Source organism: Aspergillus ibericus (assembly GCF_003184845.1).
Source record: "Aspergillus ibericus CBS 121593 unplaced genomic scaffold BO80scaffold_3, whole genome shotgun sequence".
NCBI classification, from domain to species: domain Eukaryota; kingdom Fungi; phylum Ascomycota; class Eurotiomycetes; order Eurotiales; family Aspergillaceae; genus Aspergillus; species Aspergillus ibericus.
The window spans coordinates 704,890-719,888 of NW_020292101.1; the positions used below are offsets into that span (position 1 = coordinate 704,890).

At 49.9% G+C, this 14,999-nt stretch overlaps 6 protein-coding genes and 1 non-coding gene across 7 annotated transcripts; 4 read left to right on the plus strand and 3 right to left on the minus strand.

The window, feature by feature from the left end:
* Positions 1–172: 172 nt before the first annotated feature.
* On the minus strand, positions 173–1,592 carry BO80DRAFT_431351 (uncharacterized protein; the record flags this gene model as incomplete). The annotated part of the gene is made up of 3 exons (XM_025720739.1): positions 173–665; positions 805–1,169; positions 1,296–1,592. The coding sequence occupies 3 exons, from the start codon at positions 1,590–1,592 to the stop codon at positions 173–175; spliced, it is 1,155 nt and encodes a 384-aa protein (XP_025579738.1).
* Positions 1,593–2,216: 624 nt separating this feature from the next.
* On the plus strand, positions 2,217–4,490 carry BO80DRAFT_345800 (Hsp70 family protein; the record flags this gene model as incomplete). The annotated part of the gene is made up of 10 exons (XM_025715340.1): positions 2,217–2,394; positions 2,448–2,893; positions 2,951–2,995; positions 3,047–3,113; positions 3,179–3,588; positions 3,644–3,741; positions 3,791–3,808; positions 3,854–4,040; positions 4,106–4,244; positions 4,294–4,490. The coding sequence occupies 10 exons, from the start codon at positions 2,217–2,219 to the stop codon at positions 4,488–4,490; spliced, it is 1,785 nt and encodes a 594-aa protein (XP_025579739.1).
* Positions 4,491–5,086: 596 nt separating this feature from the next.
* BO80DRAFT_136280 (amidohydrolase family protein) lies at positions 5,087–6,395 on the minus strand. The gene is made up of 4 exons (XM_025713636.1): positions 6,250–6,395; positions 6,173–6,190; positions 5,366–6,123; positions 5,087–5,280 (listed from the first exon to the last, which is right to left on the minus strand). The coding sequence occupies exons 1-4, from the start codon at positions 6,362–6,364 to the stop codon at positions 5,134–5,136; spliced, it is 1,038 nt and encodes a 345-aa protein (XP_025579740.1). The 5' UTR covers positions 6,365–6,395; the 3' UTR covers positions 5,087–5,133.
* Positions 6,396–7,114: 719 nt separating this feature from the next.
* BO80DRAFT_397958 (flavin-containing monooxygenase) lies at positions 7,115–9,220 on the plus strand (the record flags this gene model as incomplete). Its single annotated transcript, XM_025717405.1, has 6 exons — positions 7,115–7,286; positions 7,383–7,784; positions 7,846–8,174; positions 8,229–8,569; positions 8,643–8,790; positions 8,876–9,220. 6 exons carry the CDS (start codon positions 7,115–7,117, stop codon positions 9,218–9,220), a joined length of 1,737 nt encoding a protein of 578 aa, XP_025579741.1.
* Positions 9,221–9,382: 162 nt separating this feature from the next.
* BO80DRAFT_136313 (amidohydrolase family protein) lies at positions 9,383–10,817 on the minus strand. The gene is made up of 3 exons (XM_025713637.1): positions 10,493–10,817; positions 9,655–10,425; positions 9,383–9,602 (listed from the first exon to the last, which is right to left on the minus strand). The coding sequence occupies exons 1-3, from the start codon at positions 10,542–10,544 to the stop codon at positions 9,469–9,471; spliced, it is 957 nt and encodes a 318-aa protein (XP_025579742.1). The 5' UTR covers positions 10,545–10,817; the 3' UTR covers positions 9,383–9,468.
* Positions 10,818–10,983: 166 nt separating this feature from the next.
* BO80DRAFT_397962 (uncharacterized protein) lies at positions 10,984–13,643 on the plus strand (the record flags this gene model as incomplete). Its single annotated transcript, XM_025717406.1, has 5 exons — positions 10,984–11,180; positions 11,229–12,407; positions 12,457–12,816; positions 12,862–13,106; positions 13,204–13,643. The coding sequence occupies 5 exons, from the start codon at positions 10,984–10,986 to the stop codon at positions 13,632–13,634; spliced, it is 2,412 nt and encodes an 803-aa protein (XP_025579743.1). The 3' UTR covers positions 13,635–13,643.
* A 42-nt stretch (positions 13,644–13,685) lies between these two features.
* On the plus strand, positions 13,686–13,802 carry BO80DRAFT_t30. The gene has a single exon. It is a non-coding gene; the product is annotated as a tRNA-Leu (tRNA).
* The last annotated feature ends 1,197 nt before the right edge of the window (positions 13,803–14,999 follow it).

Below are 14,999 nucleotides of genomic sequence, written 5' to 3' on the forward strand. Positions count from 1 at the left end.
AGGCTGTATAATGAGATATGGTCACATTGAGATTAGAAGCCCTAAATTAGGATGAGATTGCGTGGCTGTCAATATTAAACACATGAAAATTTCCCTTTCTCTTTCACAACATATTACAGAGTGGTTCGGCGTGATAGAAGGAGATGATTGACAAGCTTGTAGCTGGCTGAAGCTACTCCATAGTCCAGACCAGCTCGGTTTCTAGAACATCTCTGCCAGTATCGTCATGCCACTTCATGATGGCCGGCCACAGTGACCATCTCACTTTGCCGGCTGGCTGTCCGTCTCCTCCACCGAAAGTCATGAACGGAAGGGAAAATTCCACCCCAGCGGGGCTGCAGTGGAAGAAGAAGGCCTGTTTCTGCCGGCTCAAAGTAACCTTGAAATCTGCACATTTGCGCAACAATTTTTCGAGCTGTCGCTTTCTTGGTTCAGAGTCAGTTGAGCAAAAGACACCGAATCGACCCTCGACAGTCTGGATGATATCGGCGAATGCAGTCTCGCACTTCTCTTTTGTGCCCCCTTCTATGGCCATGCTAGTAGCAATCCTCCAGGTGTGGAACGCTGTCTCGGAACCTGGAGCTATTGAGCGGGCTGATAGACAGGATAATGTTCGAAGAGCACGTACAGTGTTGCCTAACACAAGATTCCACCTGGCAGAGAAACTGGCCGCATGGGTCATTGTCTAGGCCAAATTGGTAGGGCAAGAATATTTAGGTGTAGATCAAGCTGCAGATGAATGACTGGATATAGGCCCGTCGCTGGGAAGAGCGGTGCAGGAACCCGCAACCATCGGACTCATACCACGACTCCAACTTAGTAGCATCTTTGAAGTTGGCTTTGACCCAACGATCTAGATTCTGGTTCAAATTGCGCATAGCCTCAACAATTTGATCATCTCCCCAACTCTGCTGCCCACTCTGCAGTGCATTGAGCTTGTGATATAGCTTATTCAGCTCCTCCTGGTGGCGGTTGGCACTTGCTGACGCTTCCTCACGCGATTGGCGCAGGAGGTAATCTTGCTGTTCGGACTTTTCTCTGTCTGCTAGTTGCTTCCTGGTATGCTCCTTGTGGGATTCTTCCAGCTGGCGAGTCAATTGTTGGATCTTTTCCGTGGCTGCTGAATGCTGCTCTTCTAGCTCCCGACGTGTTTCCAGTAGTAGCCGATTCTGTTGCTTGATTTCAGCAGTCGCTGCTTTTATATGCTTATTCAGCCCTTTGACTCGCTGTCGAAGAGAGAGAATTTCCTATCTATCTCAATATCATTGTCATAGGGATTGATCCGTTTTACATACCTCGGTCATCTGCTCATGCTCATCGTATAAGTCCTCAGCGTTATCCGATGGCGCGCGATTCTTATCATTGACCTCTTCTCCCGCTTGCACCTCTGGGGCTGTCTCGTCAACAAATGCATTCTCATCAATAGGTAAGCGATTGGGCGCCTTAATTGCAACGCCTGACAGTCTGGCAGGCCTTTCGCCGATCCAGGATGGAGGGAGAAGCGACTCATTCCTGGCACGAGGCTGCCTCTGCTCCTTACCTGGGGACAACAGTCCTCGGCGTCCCCAGGACCGCAGGTTGAGAAAGACCATTCTCAACAGTATAGCCTTTCCCTATCAAGAGCGCACATGCAACTCGTTGTAGGTTGTTGGAAATAATTGCGAAGCAACACGACAGCTTTCAGCCTGCCATGGTTAAATGGAGTCACCGTCACCCTATTATCACTAGGCAAAGGGAGGAACCACCGAGACATCGAGTCTTTGTTACGTCATGTACTCTTGACCGGTTGAGTGGAGGACCATATTGAATGATGCCAAGCACGTGGGTCCCAACAGTTTCCTCCTGACCATGGTTCGCATAGATACACAATCCCTTCACTGATTTGAGTGATCTTCTGGCCACCTTTCCGTCTATTATATTCAATACCTGTCACCTAGGGCATGTTGACCCTGTTGATTCGGTCAACTTACGCCATTCTTTCCGGACCCAACTGGTTCCGACCTACCCTGGCCACGCCGGGTCATAGAATCTTCTCACGATTTTCGCTACGAAACCTTCCCCCATGAGCCCCCGGCAGTGTTTTCTCCAACTTGATTCATTCTAGGAAAGGAAAAGACCCGTGGCAGCGAAGCAAGGTGTGACCAAGCTGCAAAATATACAACACAAGGATTCGATAGTGCTCACTACCCAACTATTCCACCAGAGACACAGTCAACATGTCGGAAGAAGGGCCCTCCATTGTCGTTGGTCTGGACTTTGGGACGACCTTCAGCGGGTCTGCACACGTTCAAAAAGCTTCTACTATACATATTGACGGGACTAGGATTGCATGGGCCTTCAAAGGATCCACAGACAACATTGAAGTGATGTCCACCTGGCCCGGGGGAGGCAACAGTATGTACATGTTCAAGTCACAATAAGACAAATATCCTGCTGACGGGACAAAGGAACATCCGTGAAAGTCCCCTCAGTCGTATCCTACAAAACCCAACCCTCCACCTGGGGCTACCAAGTTCGAACGTTCACCGAGGCATTCCATGGCATCAAGCTCCTTCTTGACGAAGACCAGGAAACAAAGTACACCCCCTCTCTGGTCTCTAAGGAGCTGCTCCAGAAGTACGATACAGATGCTGTCCAGGTGACAGCGGACTATATCCGACATCTGGTTCGACATGCCCAAGAGACCCTTGAGCGACGACTTGGAGTTGCCGCAAAGACCATGGATATGCGTTTCGTCCTGACAGTCCCAGCGGTTTGGGGTGACAAGGCCAAGCACAATACCTTGCGGGCTGCGGAGAAGGCAGGAATCCCCGCGGAGGATGTTTCTCTTGTGTCGGAACCAGAGGCTGCTGCTCTTTACTCGTTGCGCGCCACCCAACCGAACTCAATCTCGGTAAGGGCCTTTGGTATATTACAACATGCTCTATCGCCGGGTGTCTAACCTTTGCAGAAAAATGACGTATTCATCGTATGCGATGCCGGTGGTGGGACCGTGGTGAGCCTGAATCACACTACTTTACAGCTGTCTTGTTGCTGATTCGCATAGGATCTTATCTCGTACCAGATTACAGAACTAGAGCCTCTGGCGCTTAAGGAGGTAGTGAAGGGAGCAGGTATGTGATGCTCATATGTTACTCACCCGTGAATATTTGGAGGTTGGATGTTGACGACTGCTTAGGCCGCATTTGTGGGTCAATGTTGTTGGATCAACGATTTGACGCATTGCTTAAAGAAAGAACGGGACTCGGTGGCTACGCCACTCTATCCGACAATGCCAGAGAATCCGTGTTGTCCTACTGGCAAGATCGAGTGAAGCCTAATTACGTGGGCAAGTATGATGATGATTATGCGGACATTGACTACTTTATCCCCGTCCCAGGAGCGCGCGATGACCCATTGATTCCAATAGAAGATGGATTTTTCCAACTCACTAGGTATGTGAATAACCTCCAAAATTTGCGAGGGATGGGGTTTCTCAGAGTATCCAGTGATGGCATCGCAAACATCTTTGAGCCCATTCTTCGGGATGTAGAATCGCTTGTTGCCGAGCAAGTTGAGGGAATCAAGAAGTCAAAGCTCACTCCCAAGGTTGTTGAAAGTTCTCGATAGGGGAGGAAGTTCATGGCTAACTGCAATTCCTCAGGCAATCATTCTCGTCGGGGGCTTTGGCTCTTCCCAATTTCTTTTTCACCGTTTGCGGGAAATGAACCCTGGTGTGACTGTCTTGCAGCCCCCTGACGCGTAAGTGGTCGACTCTACTGGAAGGGAGACGACTAATTCAGCTATGCAGGTGGTCCGCAGTCGTAAGGTCCGGCTTGATTGCTTGTGCTCAGGCATTTCACCCGCTAATAAGAACCAGTGGCGCAGTCTATCGTGGGCTTGACGGCAATCAGGTAGAGAGTCGCATTGCCCGTCGCAGTTACGGCATCAAGTACAATACCCACTATATCGAGGGCAAGCATAGCCCGGAAACCATGACCTGGGACAATCATCTGGAGAGGTACGCGGCTACGGGCCAAATGGAATGGTACATTAAGAAGGTGCTTGCCAACCAATCGTATTACCTCATTTCTACCTCTTGGGCTGACTAAACTGAATAATCTAGTTCTCGAAAATATCCGAAAATGATCCGATCAGAGTGCCATTTTTCCGTACAGTCGGAATAACGGATACCAGGGGACTACTCTTCACGGAACAGCTTATGTTCTGTAACTCTGATAACCCACCAGACGAGAGAGACAGAGGTACAATTCATCACGTCTGAAGATGTAGCCTGATACTTACAAAAGATAGAAACAATCCGACTCTGCTGCTTAGAAGCGGATCTCCGCAAAATTCCCCGCGATCTGTTTGAAAAACGATGCAACTCCAAGGGAGTAGAATACTATAAGATTGATTTTACTTTGGTCTTGATTCCTACATCGGCCTCCTTGTTGTTTGAACTAGAGTTTAACGGAGTGTCCTACGGCAGTGTTCGCTCGAAGTACTGATGGGCTGTATTGCCCCTGGGTTTGGGGTATCTAGCTAGCTGTGAGCTACAGGGTGTACTCTATTTTACTATCTTCTAATGACATCTTGCTTTGCCTTGCTATCGTGAAACCTTTGTGATGGCAACTATCAGGGATCGAGCACGTTCGGATCTTGATTCCTGGTCAGGTAGACAATCTCCCTCTCTCCTCAGTCGAGCAGACCACATCCCAAGGGGATCTACCTAACGACATGCTGCAAAGTCGTACACTAGCCGTACTAGGCTTACCTGGTGGATTTGTGTCTCTAGTTGGTGGTATTTTCATATTGGGTCTCCATTAGTGGCGGTTGGGGACAAAGAAAAGATTTCTTTTTTCTTTTTCATTTCTTTCTCAGATTATAGCGGAGGGCAATGCCGTGGTCGGTTATCGATTATCAGAGACTGTCTTGATTGTTGGTGTTTTTCTGGTCTCATTCAGCTGGATTCGCTTGGGGATCTCCCAATGTATGTCAGGGTTCTTTTTAGACTTTACGGTAGAATAGAACGTTCAACTTAACATCACTGTATCGATATGAATGTTCTTGCTGATGTCGGATCGACAATGTCTTGCAAAATCATGACGTGTTTTCCTAACTAAATACAGCATAGGCTCCATTGTCTGTCACTTATCCCTGATTCCTGGCAAGTCGTGGAATTAACTTGCACGCATTCCCGAAATTGATCTTATCGCGCAACTCGGCCGGCATTTCATACCCCTCTAGATCTTCGAGGAAGGCAGGGTATGCTGGGATAGGTGCGTAGGGGAAGTCGCTCTAAATCACCGGTTAGACACGGTCCTTCCGTCTCAACAACAAAGAACACGCAATAGATCTAAAAAAAAAGAGGAAAGGAACTCACCCCATAAAGAATATGATCCTCCGGGACCAATTTCAACAACATATCCAGAACCTGCGGCGACGACGACAGTGCCAGATCATAGTGAAAGCTTCGAAAATCCTCCATGACCTTCTCATGCGACGTCCCCATGACCCACTCGGACGCAAAGCTCGGCGCTTTCCGCAGCGGCGTCGCTAATCGACTTATCAGATACGGCACGGCCCCGCCCGCGTGGGACAGGATGACCTTGCAGTCGGGATATTTGGACCGCGTGCCCATGAGGATCATGTCCATGGCCGTGCGACTTGTCTCATGCGGGTAATCGATCACCGGCTGGGGCATTTTGTCATTGACTTTGGTGGTGTCGACGGGGTGGGTGGGATGGATGAAGACCACGCATTTCCGGCGATGCAGTTCCGCCCAGATGGGTTCGATGAGGGGGTGGCCGAGGTAAGTGTGGTCCGATCCGTAGCGGGTGAAGAGGGTGACGCCGTCGGCGTGGAGGGTGTCCATGGCGTAGTGGATTTCGGCGAGGGCGGCGTCGGTATCGAGGATGTCGGGCAGAGCGGCGAAGAAGCCGAATTTATCGGGGTTCGTGTCGCGGAGTTCGGCGGCATGTTCGTTGAGTTGACGGGCGAGGGTGTAGGAGGCTTGGCCGTGGAGAATGCAGGCACCTGGGGCAGTGGCGGAGAGGATGGCGGTTTGGATGCCCAGGCGTTTCATGAGGAGTTCGGAGCGGAGGGGACTCCAGTGGGGAGTGGGCCAGCCGCTGGGGTCGCCTGGGGTAGGGTTAGTGGGGTTCTTGGGGGGTGGTTGTCGGGTATATACCTCCTGCATCTTCGACGGCTGCAATGGTGATTTGGTTAGTTTGGAGTCTGGATGTTGTGATGGATGGGAGGACTAACCCTTGCGGTAGAAGGATGGCACGAAGTGATGGTGCGTATCAATCTTGTTGACCGTCGGTCGATGAGACCACGGGAGAAGGTTACCCTGCAGCCAGTCGTGTCCGTGGTCCGTCATCTCGTCAATTCTGTGATAGATCCAATGAATGATAGAAGCAATGATAGGAAGAATCATGGCGAAACTTGGCACAGCGTGTCTTGGGGCAAGTGGAAGATTTACATAGTATGTGGACCTTCGGAACGCACCCGGGGATCGTCACATCATGGGCGGACCGACCCACTACCGCGGGAGGTTCCGAGACGGTCCATCGGATCGCACGGGTGCATTCCGGGCCCTCCATACGGTTTCCCTTTAAGCCATGTTGTTGAAACACGCAATTCCAAATGCTCGTGTTTATTGCTTCTTAATGGGATAAGGTTTGGCAATTTCAAATTATCGAGCAGATGAATCCCCGCCTGAAAAGCAATTTGTGTAACGCTGCCATACTTCAAAAGATCTCGCTGTAGTAGTGAATCAGGCCAAGATGTTTCTTCCAGTGCTTGTGCGACAGGATATCCTGCATGGCCATAAAGATCTGTTGGAGGATGAGCGTGACTCATTGATATTTCCGGGCCATATTAATGATATCACGACTTTTGTTGTAATCGGGCATTTTGTGGCCAGAGTCGATCTCATATCTAAAAAGCAACCACAACCAGCCTATCCCAGTTCGGATGCCGGTAGGATTCTGGTCACACTTGAACCAAAGCCGATGATCGACCGCAGTCAGTAGTACAGGCAACTGGGCTATATGAGTATAAGATAGAAAGCGGAGTCCGCTGCCACACACCAGTGGCGCATTCGCTTCAGAGTCAGATCAGTTTGACAATGTCTTACCCTCCGGAAACCCCAACATACAGTCAAATCGCCTGTATTGGCACAGGCCTATCGGCGATTGCCCTTGGTGCAACTCTGCAGAGATGGTACAAGTTTGACGACATCTGCTTCTTTGATCGGCACTCGGAAAGTGGTGGGACATGGCACATCAACTCGTATCCAGGTCAGTCAGCCAGGCAAACACCTGTCAGATTGCCCTCTCTAGATGAATTACCTCCCTAGAACCCGTGCGCCTCACTAAGTGAACTGTACGGAACAGGCTGTGCGTGTGATGTTCCCGGTGCTCTATACAGTTACTCTTTCGAGTTGAACCCCAACTGGACCAAGGTGATGCCGTCAAGGGATGAAATCAAGCAATATCATCATGACGTTCTGAACAAGTATTGCTTGAGGGACAAAATCAGACATTCGGTGGAAGTCATCAAGTGTATATGGATGGAGGAAGCCGACCGATGGGTTCTCTACATGCGGGATGTGAACACTACCGAACTCTATACACATGAATGTCAGATTCTCTTTGCTGCCACTGGCCGCCTGGTCGAACCTCGTCCTTGTGAGATTGTTGGGGCGGAAACATTCCATGGTTCGATCTTCCATTCTGCGCGATGGAATCATGGTGTCGAACTAGAGGGCAAGGACGTGATTGTTATAGGGAATGGATGTGTGTTTGACTCTCCACTCTTATCAGTGCAGTTATGTCGTCCTTCCATTGACTCCCGCAGGTTCCGCTACACAAATCGTCCCCGCCATTGTAGGAAAAGTCAAGTCGTTGACCCAGATCATCCGATCGCAACAATGGGTTTTCCCGGCCGCAAACTTTGAATATGGACCGTTCCTTCAATGGGCCTTTCGCCACGTTCCGTTCGCTATGAGGCTGTATCGTTTGCGACTTTTTATTCGTGCTGAAAAGGACCTTCGCCTGTTTCCGATGACTAAAGCTGCAGCAGAACTGAGACAGGAGTGTCGGATTCAAGTGGATGGTTACATGCGGGCGGTTGCGCCTGGCAAATACCATGGTATTCTCATACCTGACTTTGATGTTGGCTGCAAGGTTCAAAACTCCATCCATAGACCAATTATACTTCAGGTAATGACATCAGAGCAGCGGCGTGTATTCGACTGTGGATATCTCCAGTCTTTAAACAACGACAATGTCGCCCTGACCAATGCGAAGATCGAGCGAATCCTCCCAGAGGGGATAGAGACAGATCAAGGACTCATCCCAGCAGACGTGATAGTCCTGGCAACTGGGTTTCGGACCAACCAATTCGTCTCGTCTATCGATGTCATTGGTCGCGATGGAAGAACCCTCACCGAGCACTGGTCTCAATATGGAGGACCGGCGGCGTATAACTGTTCCGCCGTCAACCGCTTTCCCAATTTCTTTATGCTGTCGGGTCCGAACGCAGCAACCGGCCATACGTCTGCGTTGATGGCAATAGAGAAGTATATTTCCCTCCTGTCAAAAGAATCACGTTTCCACCTTTCCACGTAATCCCTAACAAGACGTGCTCAACAGCTCCGTGAATTATGCTCTCCGTATCTTAAAACCCGTATTGGAAGGCACAGTATCTGCCGTGGAGATCAAGGAGGAGGCCGAGCAGGTGTATGTTCATCAGGTGCAGGAGGCATTAAGCAAGCAGGTCTGGAGCGTAGGCTGTGTGTCAGTGAGTATTCATTTATAACTTTATCTCATTACCGCCTCGTGTGGCAGCCAATTATTGGTCTGACCGGATATGATGGGGTATACAGTGGTATAAGAATGACAGAGGATGGAACTCGATGACTTATCCATGGACCCAAGGCCACTACTGGTGGCGCAGCCTCTTTCCCACTTGGTCGGATTGGGACTTCAAGGTTAGTGCCTGCACAGAAAGAGAATACCGTTCAACTGATCAATTATTGAAGCGAGCGAAGGGTACGAAGAGGACACGGATGTGGTTCAGGCCTCTTTCTATTCTCCTGCTTGGAGGTGGTCTTTTGGGTGGTCTGATGTATGGTGCCACATTCAAGAGAGTGCCTGAAAGCTACTTCAGTATCTGCTCCACGATATCATGCGAAAGTACCAACTCGTATGGACGGCTGCTCATGTTCTGATGGTGTGTGGCTGGGAAGAGAATCAGCCGGCGAAGGTGAAGACCTCCAATTGACAGGCACTAAACCTAATGAGGACCGCCTGTGTTGTCGGCAATCTATGGCTTGTCCCCTACGAGTTTCTCCTCTGGCTGTTTCTTCACTCAGCTCAGGTTCTCCTTTACAGCTAGATATATTTTTCATGCTACCAAAAGTGTGGTTTCGTATATCCCATTCATTTCTTCACTAATGAAGACCGGCAAGTGCGTCGTTCAAAGACGAGAGAGCAGTACCTGGGCATTCTTAAAGTAGATTTGATCTCTCAATTCTTGGTCCAGTGGATGCTCGTCCAAAGTCTCCTTGAACCCAGCGATTTTCTCGTTGGGAGCGTATGGAAAGTCCGATCCTGTAGCATTCACGTCAGCTTTTGATACCATCACCATTTGGTGGTTTCTTACCGTAGAAAATATGATCGTGAGGCACAAGGCTCAACAAAAGATTCAACACTGCAGGGGAGCTAGACAGAGCCAGATCAAAATAGAATGACTTGAAGTCTTCAATCATATCAACTGGACTAGTCTTGTAGGGGTTGTATGTTGCCTCCGGGGACTTGGTGACCGTAGTCAAGCGGGCAATCAGGTAAGGAAGAGTGCCGCCGGCGTGAGATAGAATGACCTTGCAGTCGGGAAATTCCCGCTTGGTGCCGGTGGTGAGGAGATCAACGGCTGTCCGGGTAGTTTCGTGGGGATAGTCAATCGCCGGTTGAGGCAGACTGGGGTTGACCCGGTTGGTATCGGCGGGGTGTGTAGGGTGAATGAATACAACAGCTTTACGATGGTTGAGCTCCTCCCAGATGGGCCGAAAGTCTGGATGGCCAAGATAATGGTTCCCAGAGCCGTATCGAGTAAACAGTGTCACGCCCTCGGCCTTTAGGACGTCTAAGCTGTACCGAATCTCTTCCAGAGTCCCCTCGGTGTCCAACAGGCACGGCAGTGCGGCAAAGAAGCCGAATCGATCCGGCTTCGCATCTCGCAAGCCAGCCACATATTCGTTGGCTTGTCGGGCCAGGTTGCGCCTGCTGATGGTGTCCGGGGCGATGACAGCTCCGGGGGCAGTCAGAGACAGTATGGCTCTCTGGGTCCCATTCCTTTCCATTGATGCCAACGATGCTTCGGGGCTCCACTGGGGAGTTGGCCAGCCCGATGGATCACCTCCTGCATTATCGACCGCTTGATCAAGATTTGGGTTAGCGTGACCTAGCCTCAGAAAAGTTGAAGGGAACTTGTTGCGGCTTACCTTGGGCGTAGAACGTCGGCACAAAGTGGTGATGTGTATCGATTTTTGACATGATAGTAGATAGTATACGACGCAGAATAATTGAGATGAGTCGAAGGAGTGAGCTCTGTAGAGGACAGCCATCTTTATAAGAGAAAGATGGCCAAATTCGGCCAAACAGAGCACCCCCGGATGTGATCCAAAGTCGTTCGCAGTGCCGTTTTATCCGGTTAGAGGTGAATATGTGAAAGCCGTCATTTCCAACCTAAAGGATACGTAATATACACATACGCTCAGTTTTACCGCCCAAGTGCAAGCAGGAAAAAGCTTCACGTGGTGAAATAAGGTGCGGACCGTAGTCCCATTGTCACGGATCCACCGGCAAGGAAGACGAGATTCTCGGGTCGTTCCGAAGCTTGTACCGGTCACCTGACCGGCCAACACCAACCGACTGCATCATGAGCAACCCTTCGGTATCGCATCGAACTTGGAGTTCAGTTCACCCGGGTAAAATGCCCCCCAAATCGAATGGTGTTACCAAGCAACGTACTCCGCGCCGGAAGGTTGCCTTAGCGTGCGATGCATGCCGAGAGAAGAAGATCCGCTGCGATGGTGAGAAACCGATCTGTGGGTCGTGTCTGAGACGTTCCCATGGCATTGCGCAATGTGTATACAGCATGGAAAACCCCAGAACGGCTAGTCAAGATGAGTAAGTTCTGTTTCAAAATGTGTTCGCCATTGCTGACGAAAGGTCCAGGTATATCCGGGTTCTGCGCTCGCGGATCACTGAACTAGAAGAGATCTGTCTGCAAGCAGGAGTTTCGTCACCAACCCTCCGTGAGGATGCATACCAAAAAGACTCTCGTATGGACACAGTACAATCAGGAAGCCCACATCAACAGTCAAGTCCTCAAACCGTCGCCGATGATCAAGTGCGTCGAACAATCACCACACTTCCCGACGTTGAGCAGCATGTGGCCGTCCAGGAGCCCGTAATGTCAGAAGCAGGCCATAGCCATCAGCAGAGCTCGTCACGTTCCTTCCACGCGGGTCCAACTCCCAGTTCCACCATCCGAGGCAACTCAGATTCTAATGTTCCTCGAGGGAGAAGGCATATGTACATCCCCTCTGAACCGAGCTCAGTATCGCCACATTTTGATACTCCGGGCCATGTCACAGCCATGGGGCAAATTTCTGCACCGGATCATGCATTGGCATCTCCGACCCCGGTCAGAGAATTTTACGGATCCTCCTCGACCGCGTCCCTGATGAGGTTCGCGCGCGTTTCCATCCCTTGGCAGTCATCCACGTCGGCCAGCGCTGGCCCTGACTCAGGCCACTATCAATTCCGTGAATCGCCCAACACGCAGTTTCAGCTTAATGACTTCACATTGCCCCCACGCTCGGTAGCAGATCACCTCCTGGACTGTTTTTGGGACCGTATAGCCTGCATCTATCCCTTCTTTGACCGAGCCAGCTTTGAGAAAGCATATGAAAATCTGTGGAAATCGAGGAAGGAAGAGATGAATGAGCTACCTGACATGCACATCGGTCTTGGTGGACAGTTTGACTCCACACCCAAGTCGATCGTGTTTCATTGCGCTCTTAATGTGATGTTTGCGCTTGGCTGTCATTTTTCGGACATTTCGCTCCACGAGCGGGAGGCAACCGCACACTCCTTTTTCCTACGCTCGAAGCGCTTCGTAGGCCTAGATCTGCTCGAGATCCATACGGTCGGGGTCGTTCAGGCCTTGCTCATGGTGGCGCTATATCTGCAGAGTAGCCCCTACCCGAGTAGATGCTGGAATGCAATCGGACTGGCCTGCCGTCTCGCCCAGGGCCTGGGCTTGCATGAAGCCAAGACCCCATCCTCGATGACGTTTCTAGAAACAGAAGTTCGCCGGCGGACATGGCATGGCTGCGTGATGTTAGACGTGTAGGTGTTTCCACCTTTATTCTAGTCATCCTTTGACCTATTTCCCTAGATCCGTGAGCATGACCCACGGCCGACCGAGCATGACCAGCCATCTAGCCCCAATCCCGTTGCCTGATGCTTCAGATGCAGATGCTCCTTTGCACTTCTATGTGGCAACAATCGAGCTGTATCGGATTTTGGATAGAGTTCTGTCAGATGTGTATAACATGTGGCGCGGCCGGTCCAATGAGGGTGTGAACACATGTACGTCTTGGTCGGAGGGCAGTTTCGATCCTCTGCTAGATTTGGAACGACAACTACAGTCTTTTCAAGACAGTCTACCTTTGGACCTGAACTGGGTCACCCCTGAGCGAGAGCACCCTGTCGAGTCGGCTATTCTCGCTCGACAACGAAACATTATTCGCTCACGGTATGACCAGACTGCCTCTGTCATCATCAATACTGAGTGTGTTAGGTACTATTATATCCGCCTCTTACTATACCGGCCATTTTTCACACAAGTCTGCTCAGATAAGAGTTCACCTGCTCCGAGCCGGCAAGGCAGGTGTCCAGCCTGGGGAGATGCAAAGAGTTCTCTTCAATCCTGCATTGTTGACAAGTGCGCAGCTACCTGTGTTTCAACGGCAATTGATTTGGTTCAGTTGACATATGAGACGTACTCGACGCCATTTACCGATGGTTGGTGGTATAATGGGTTTTGTAAGTACATACCATGCATTTACATACCTAGACACGCCTTCTAGAATCTTCAGGACCTTGCTATAAGGCGAGACGTGACAGACACTAATGACAACAGATGCGTCCACATGCGCCCTGGTCCTTATTTTGGCCTCCTCGGTCCCATCGCTATCAAACTCGGTCAATCCCACAGTAATCGAAGAATCCTGGAAGAAGAGTGAAACCGTCCTCGCCCACATGGCTACATTTAGCCAGTCGGCACGGACTTCGCTCCGCTTCTTACAAGCCGCCTTCCATCAAACGGCACACAGCCGGCTTTCTTCCCGGCCCGCTCCAGGAGACGTTCCGAACTCCGGTGTACACTCTACACCGGATGAGCCTACGACCGTCCCCCGTACCAGCCCACTCGCATTAGACTCATCGTATTGGACAGACTCCGACTATGGTTTTGGCACGTTGCAAGATGACCTGGGTCTGCTTTCATGGATCGATGTGCCTGACATGCGGCAATGGCTACGGAGTGAATCGCGTCCTGCATGTAATTCTTAACCATCTAATTCGCTCCTGAATCTATTATACGTAGAATTATATTCCATACAAGGCAAGATGACCGAGCGGTCTAAGGTGCTGCATTCAAGTGTCCTCGCTTATCCGGATTTCAATCTGGGTCGCACTGCAGTCTCGAAAGAGGCAGGGGTTCGAATCCCCTTCTTGTCATGATCTTTTTTTTCTAGTTCTCAGGTTATGTTTGTACATAGAGGCCTACCGCGCTCAAAAACCGAGTGTGTCTTTCTTTATTTTCACTCACTCTCTCCTAGCCAATAAACACTGCAAACCTTGTATTTCGCAAATTAGCTAACCTCTCGGACCTCAATATTGCATCAGTCATCTAGATTACCGAGGACATCTACCCAGCGAACCTTGTAGCCAATACGTAACCATTCACCTTCCCTGCACAGAGCACCATCGCCGCCATCGGAGTATATGTCTCTAAGATGAATTGCTTTCCCCGAAAATACCCCGATATTTCGTATGATTAGTGCGCATCTCGGGCCGTGTACACTTCCCGTGCCGCATACACCAAGGCCGGTGGTTCCAAAATAGAACCTTAGCAACCTGATGGCTCCGCTATCGTTCAGGGGAAATTGGGAACGGGGTAAAATCATACTGTTCAATATGTATGATGCAAACTAAACACTACGATTTCGGGGTACCAATAATCTTTGCTTGTTGCCTTTCTCAAGGACATTCGTGGAGGCAATGGAGACGGGTGTATGGTATAGGGGTCATTATAAAACAAAGTACTCGGGTTAATCGTGCAGTGTAGAATAGCCACTGGAAAACAATCACACATTATTTGTCAGGTAGTGTAATTATCTCGCGAAATTCTAGCAAGGACTATTTGAATGTCCTCATGTTGATACAGCATAAACCCATATTCATTAATATGTTTGCTTTGAAAAAAAAAGCTGATCTCTTCCGCCCATGACCCTTATCCAGGAAGTTTCTAGACCGCAGGTATACAGTACACTTGGTATTCTCAAGACCTGTCGTCTGCAGAGGAACAGCCAAGGACACTACCATTTATGTTAGTCATCAAACATATACAGGAAAAAAAAAAAAGAAAAAGAAAGGTTGCCTACTGGAACTTCCAGTCCATACACCGCGCAGGGAAGCCAACTCCTTTTTGGCTAGGTCCCAGATCTTGCCCGTAATAGAAACGATGGAGTATGCACAATCTAACCCTACCCCGTAAGTCCGGAATTTCTCTAGAATAGACCTTTCAACAGAAGGGTAGACGCCACTGGACATTCCTTTATATCTAGGCGACTTGGAGTCCCCTTGTATTTAACTCCAAACAATGTTATTCCAGTTCTCCTTTATATTCTCAATCGTAATTCTAGCGTCGAGAGT

Excerpts from the sequence above, each read along its gene's own strand:
- BO80DRAFT_136280 (XM_025713636.1), bottom strand. The coding sequence starts at position 6,364 with ATGACGGACCACGGACACGACTGGCTGCAGGGTAACCTTCTCCCGTGG. Across the intron at positions 5,281-5,365 it reads AGGATCATATTCTTTATGGG|AGCGACTTCCCCTACGCACC; the intron begins GTGAGTTCCTTT and ends CCGGTGATTTAG.
- BO80DRAFT_136313 (XM_025713637.1), bottom strand. The coding sequence starts at position 10,544 with ATGTCAAAAATCGATACACATCACCACTTTGTGCCGACGTTCTACGCC. Across the intron at positions 10,426-10,492 it reads GCCGACGTTCTACGCCCAAG|CGGTCGATAATGCAGGAGGT; the intron begins GTAAGCCGCAAC and ends ATCTTGATCAAG. Across the intron at positions 9,603-9,654 it reads TCACGATCATATTTTCTACG|GATCGGACTTTCCATACGCT; the intron begins GTAAGAAACCAC and ends TGAATGCTACAG.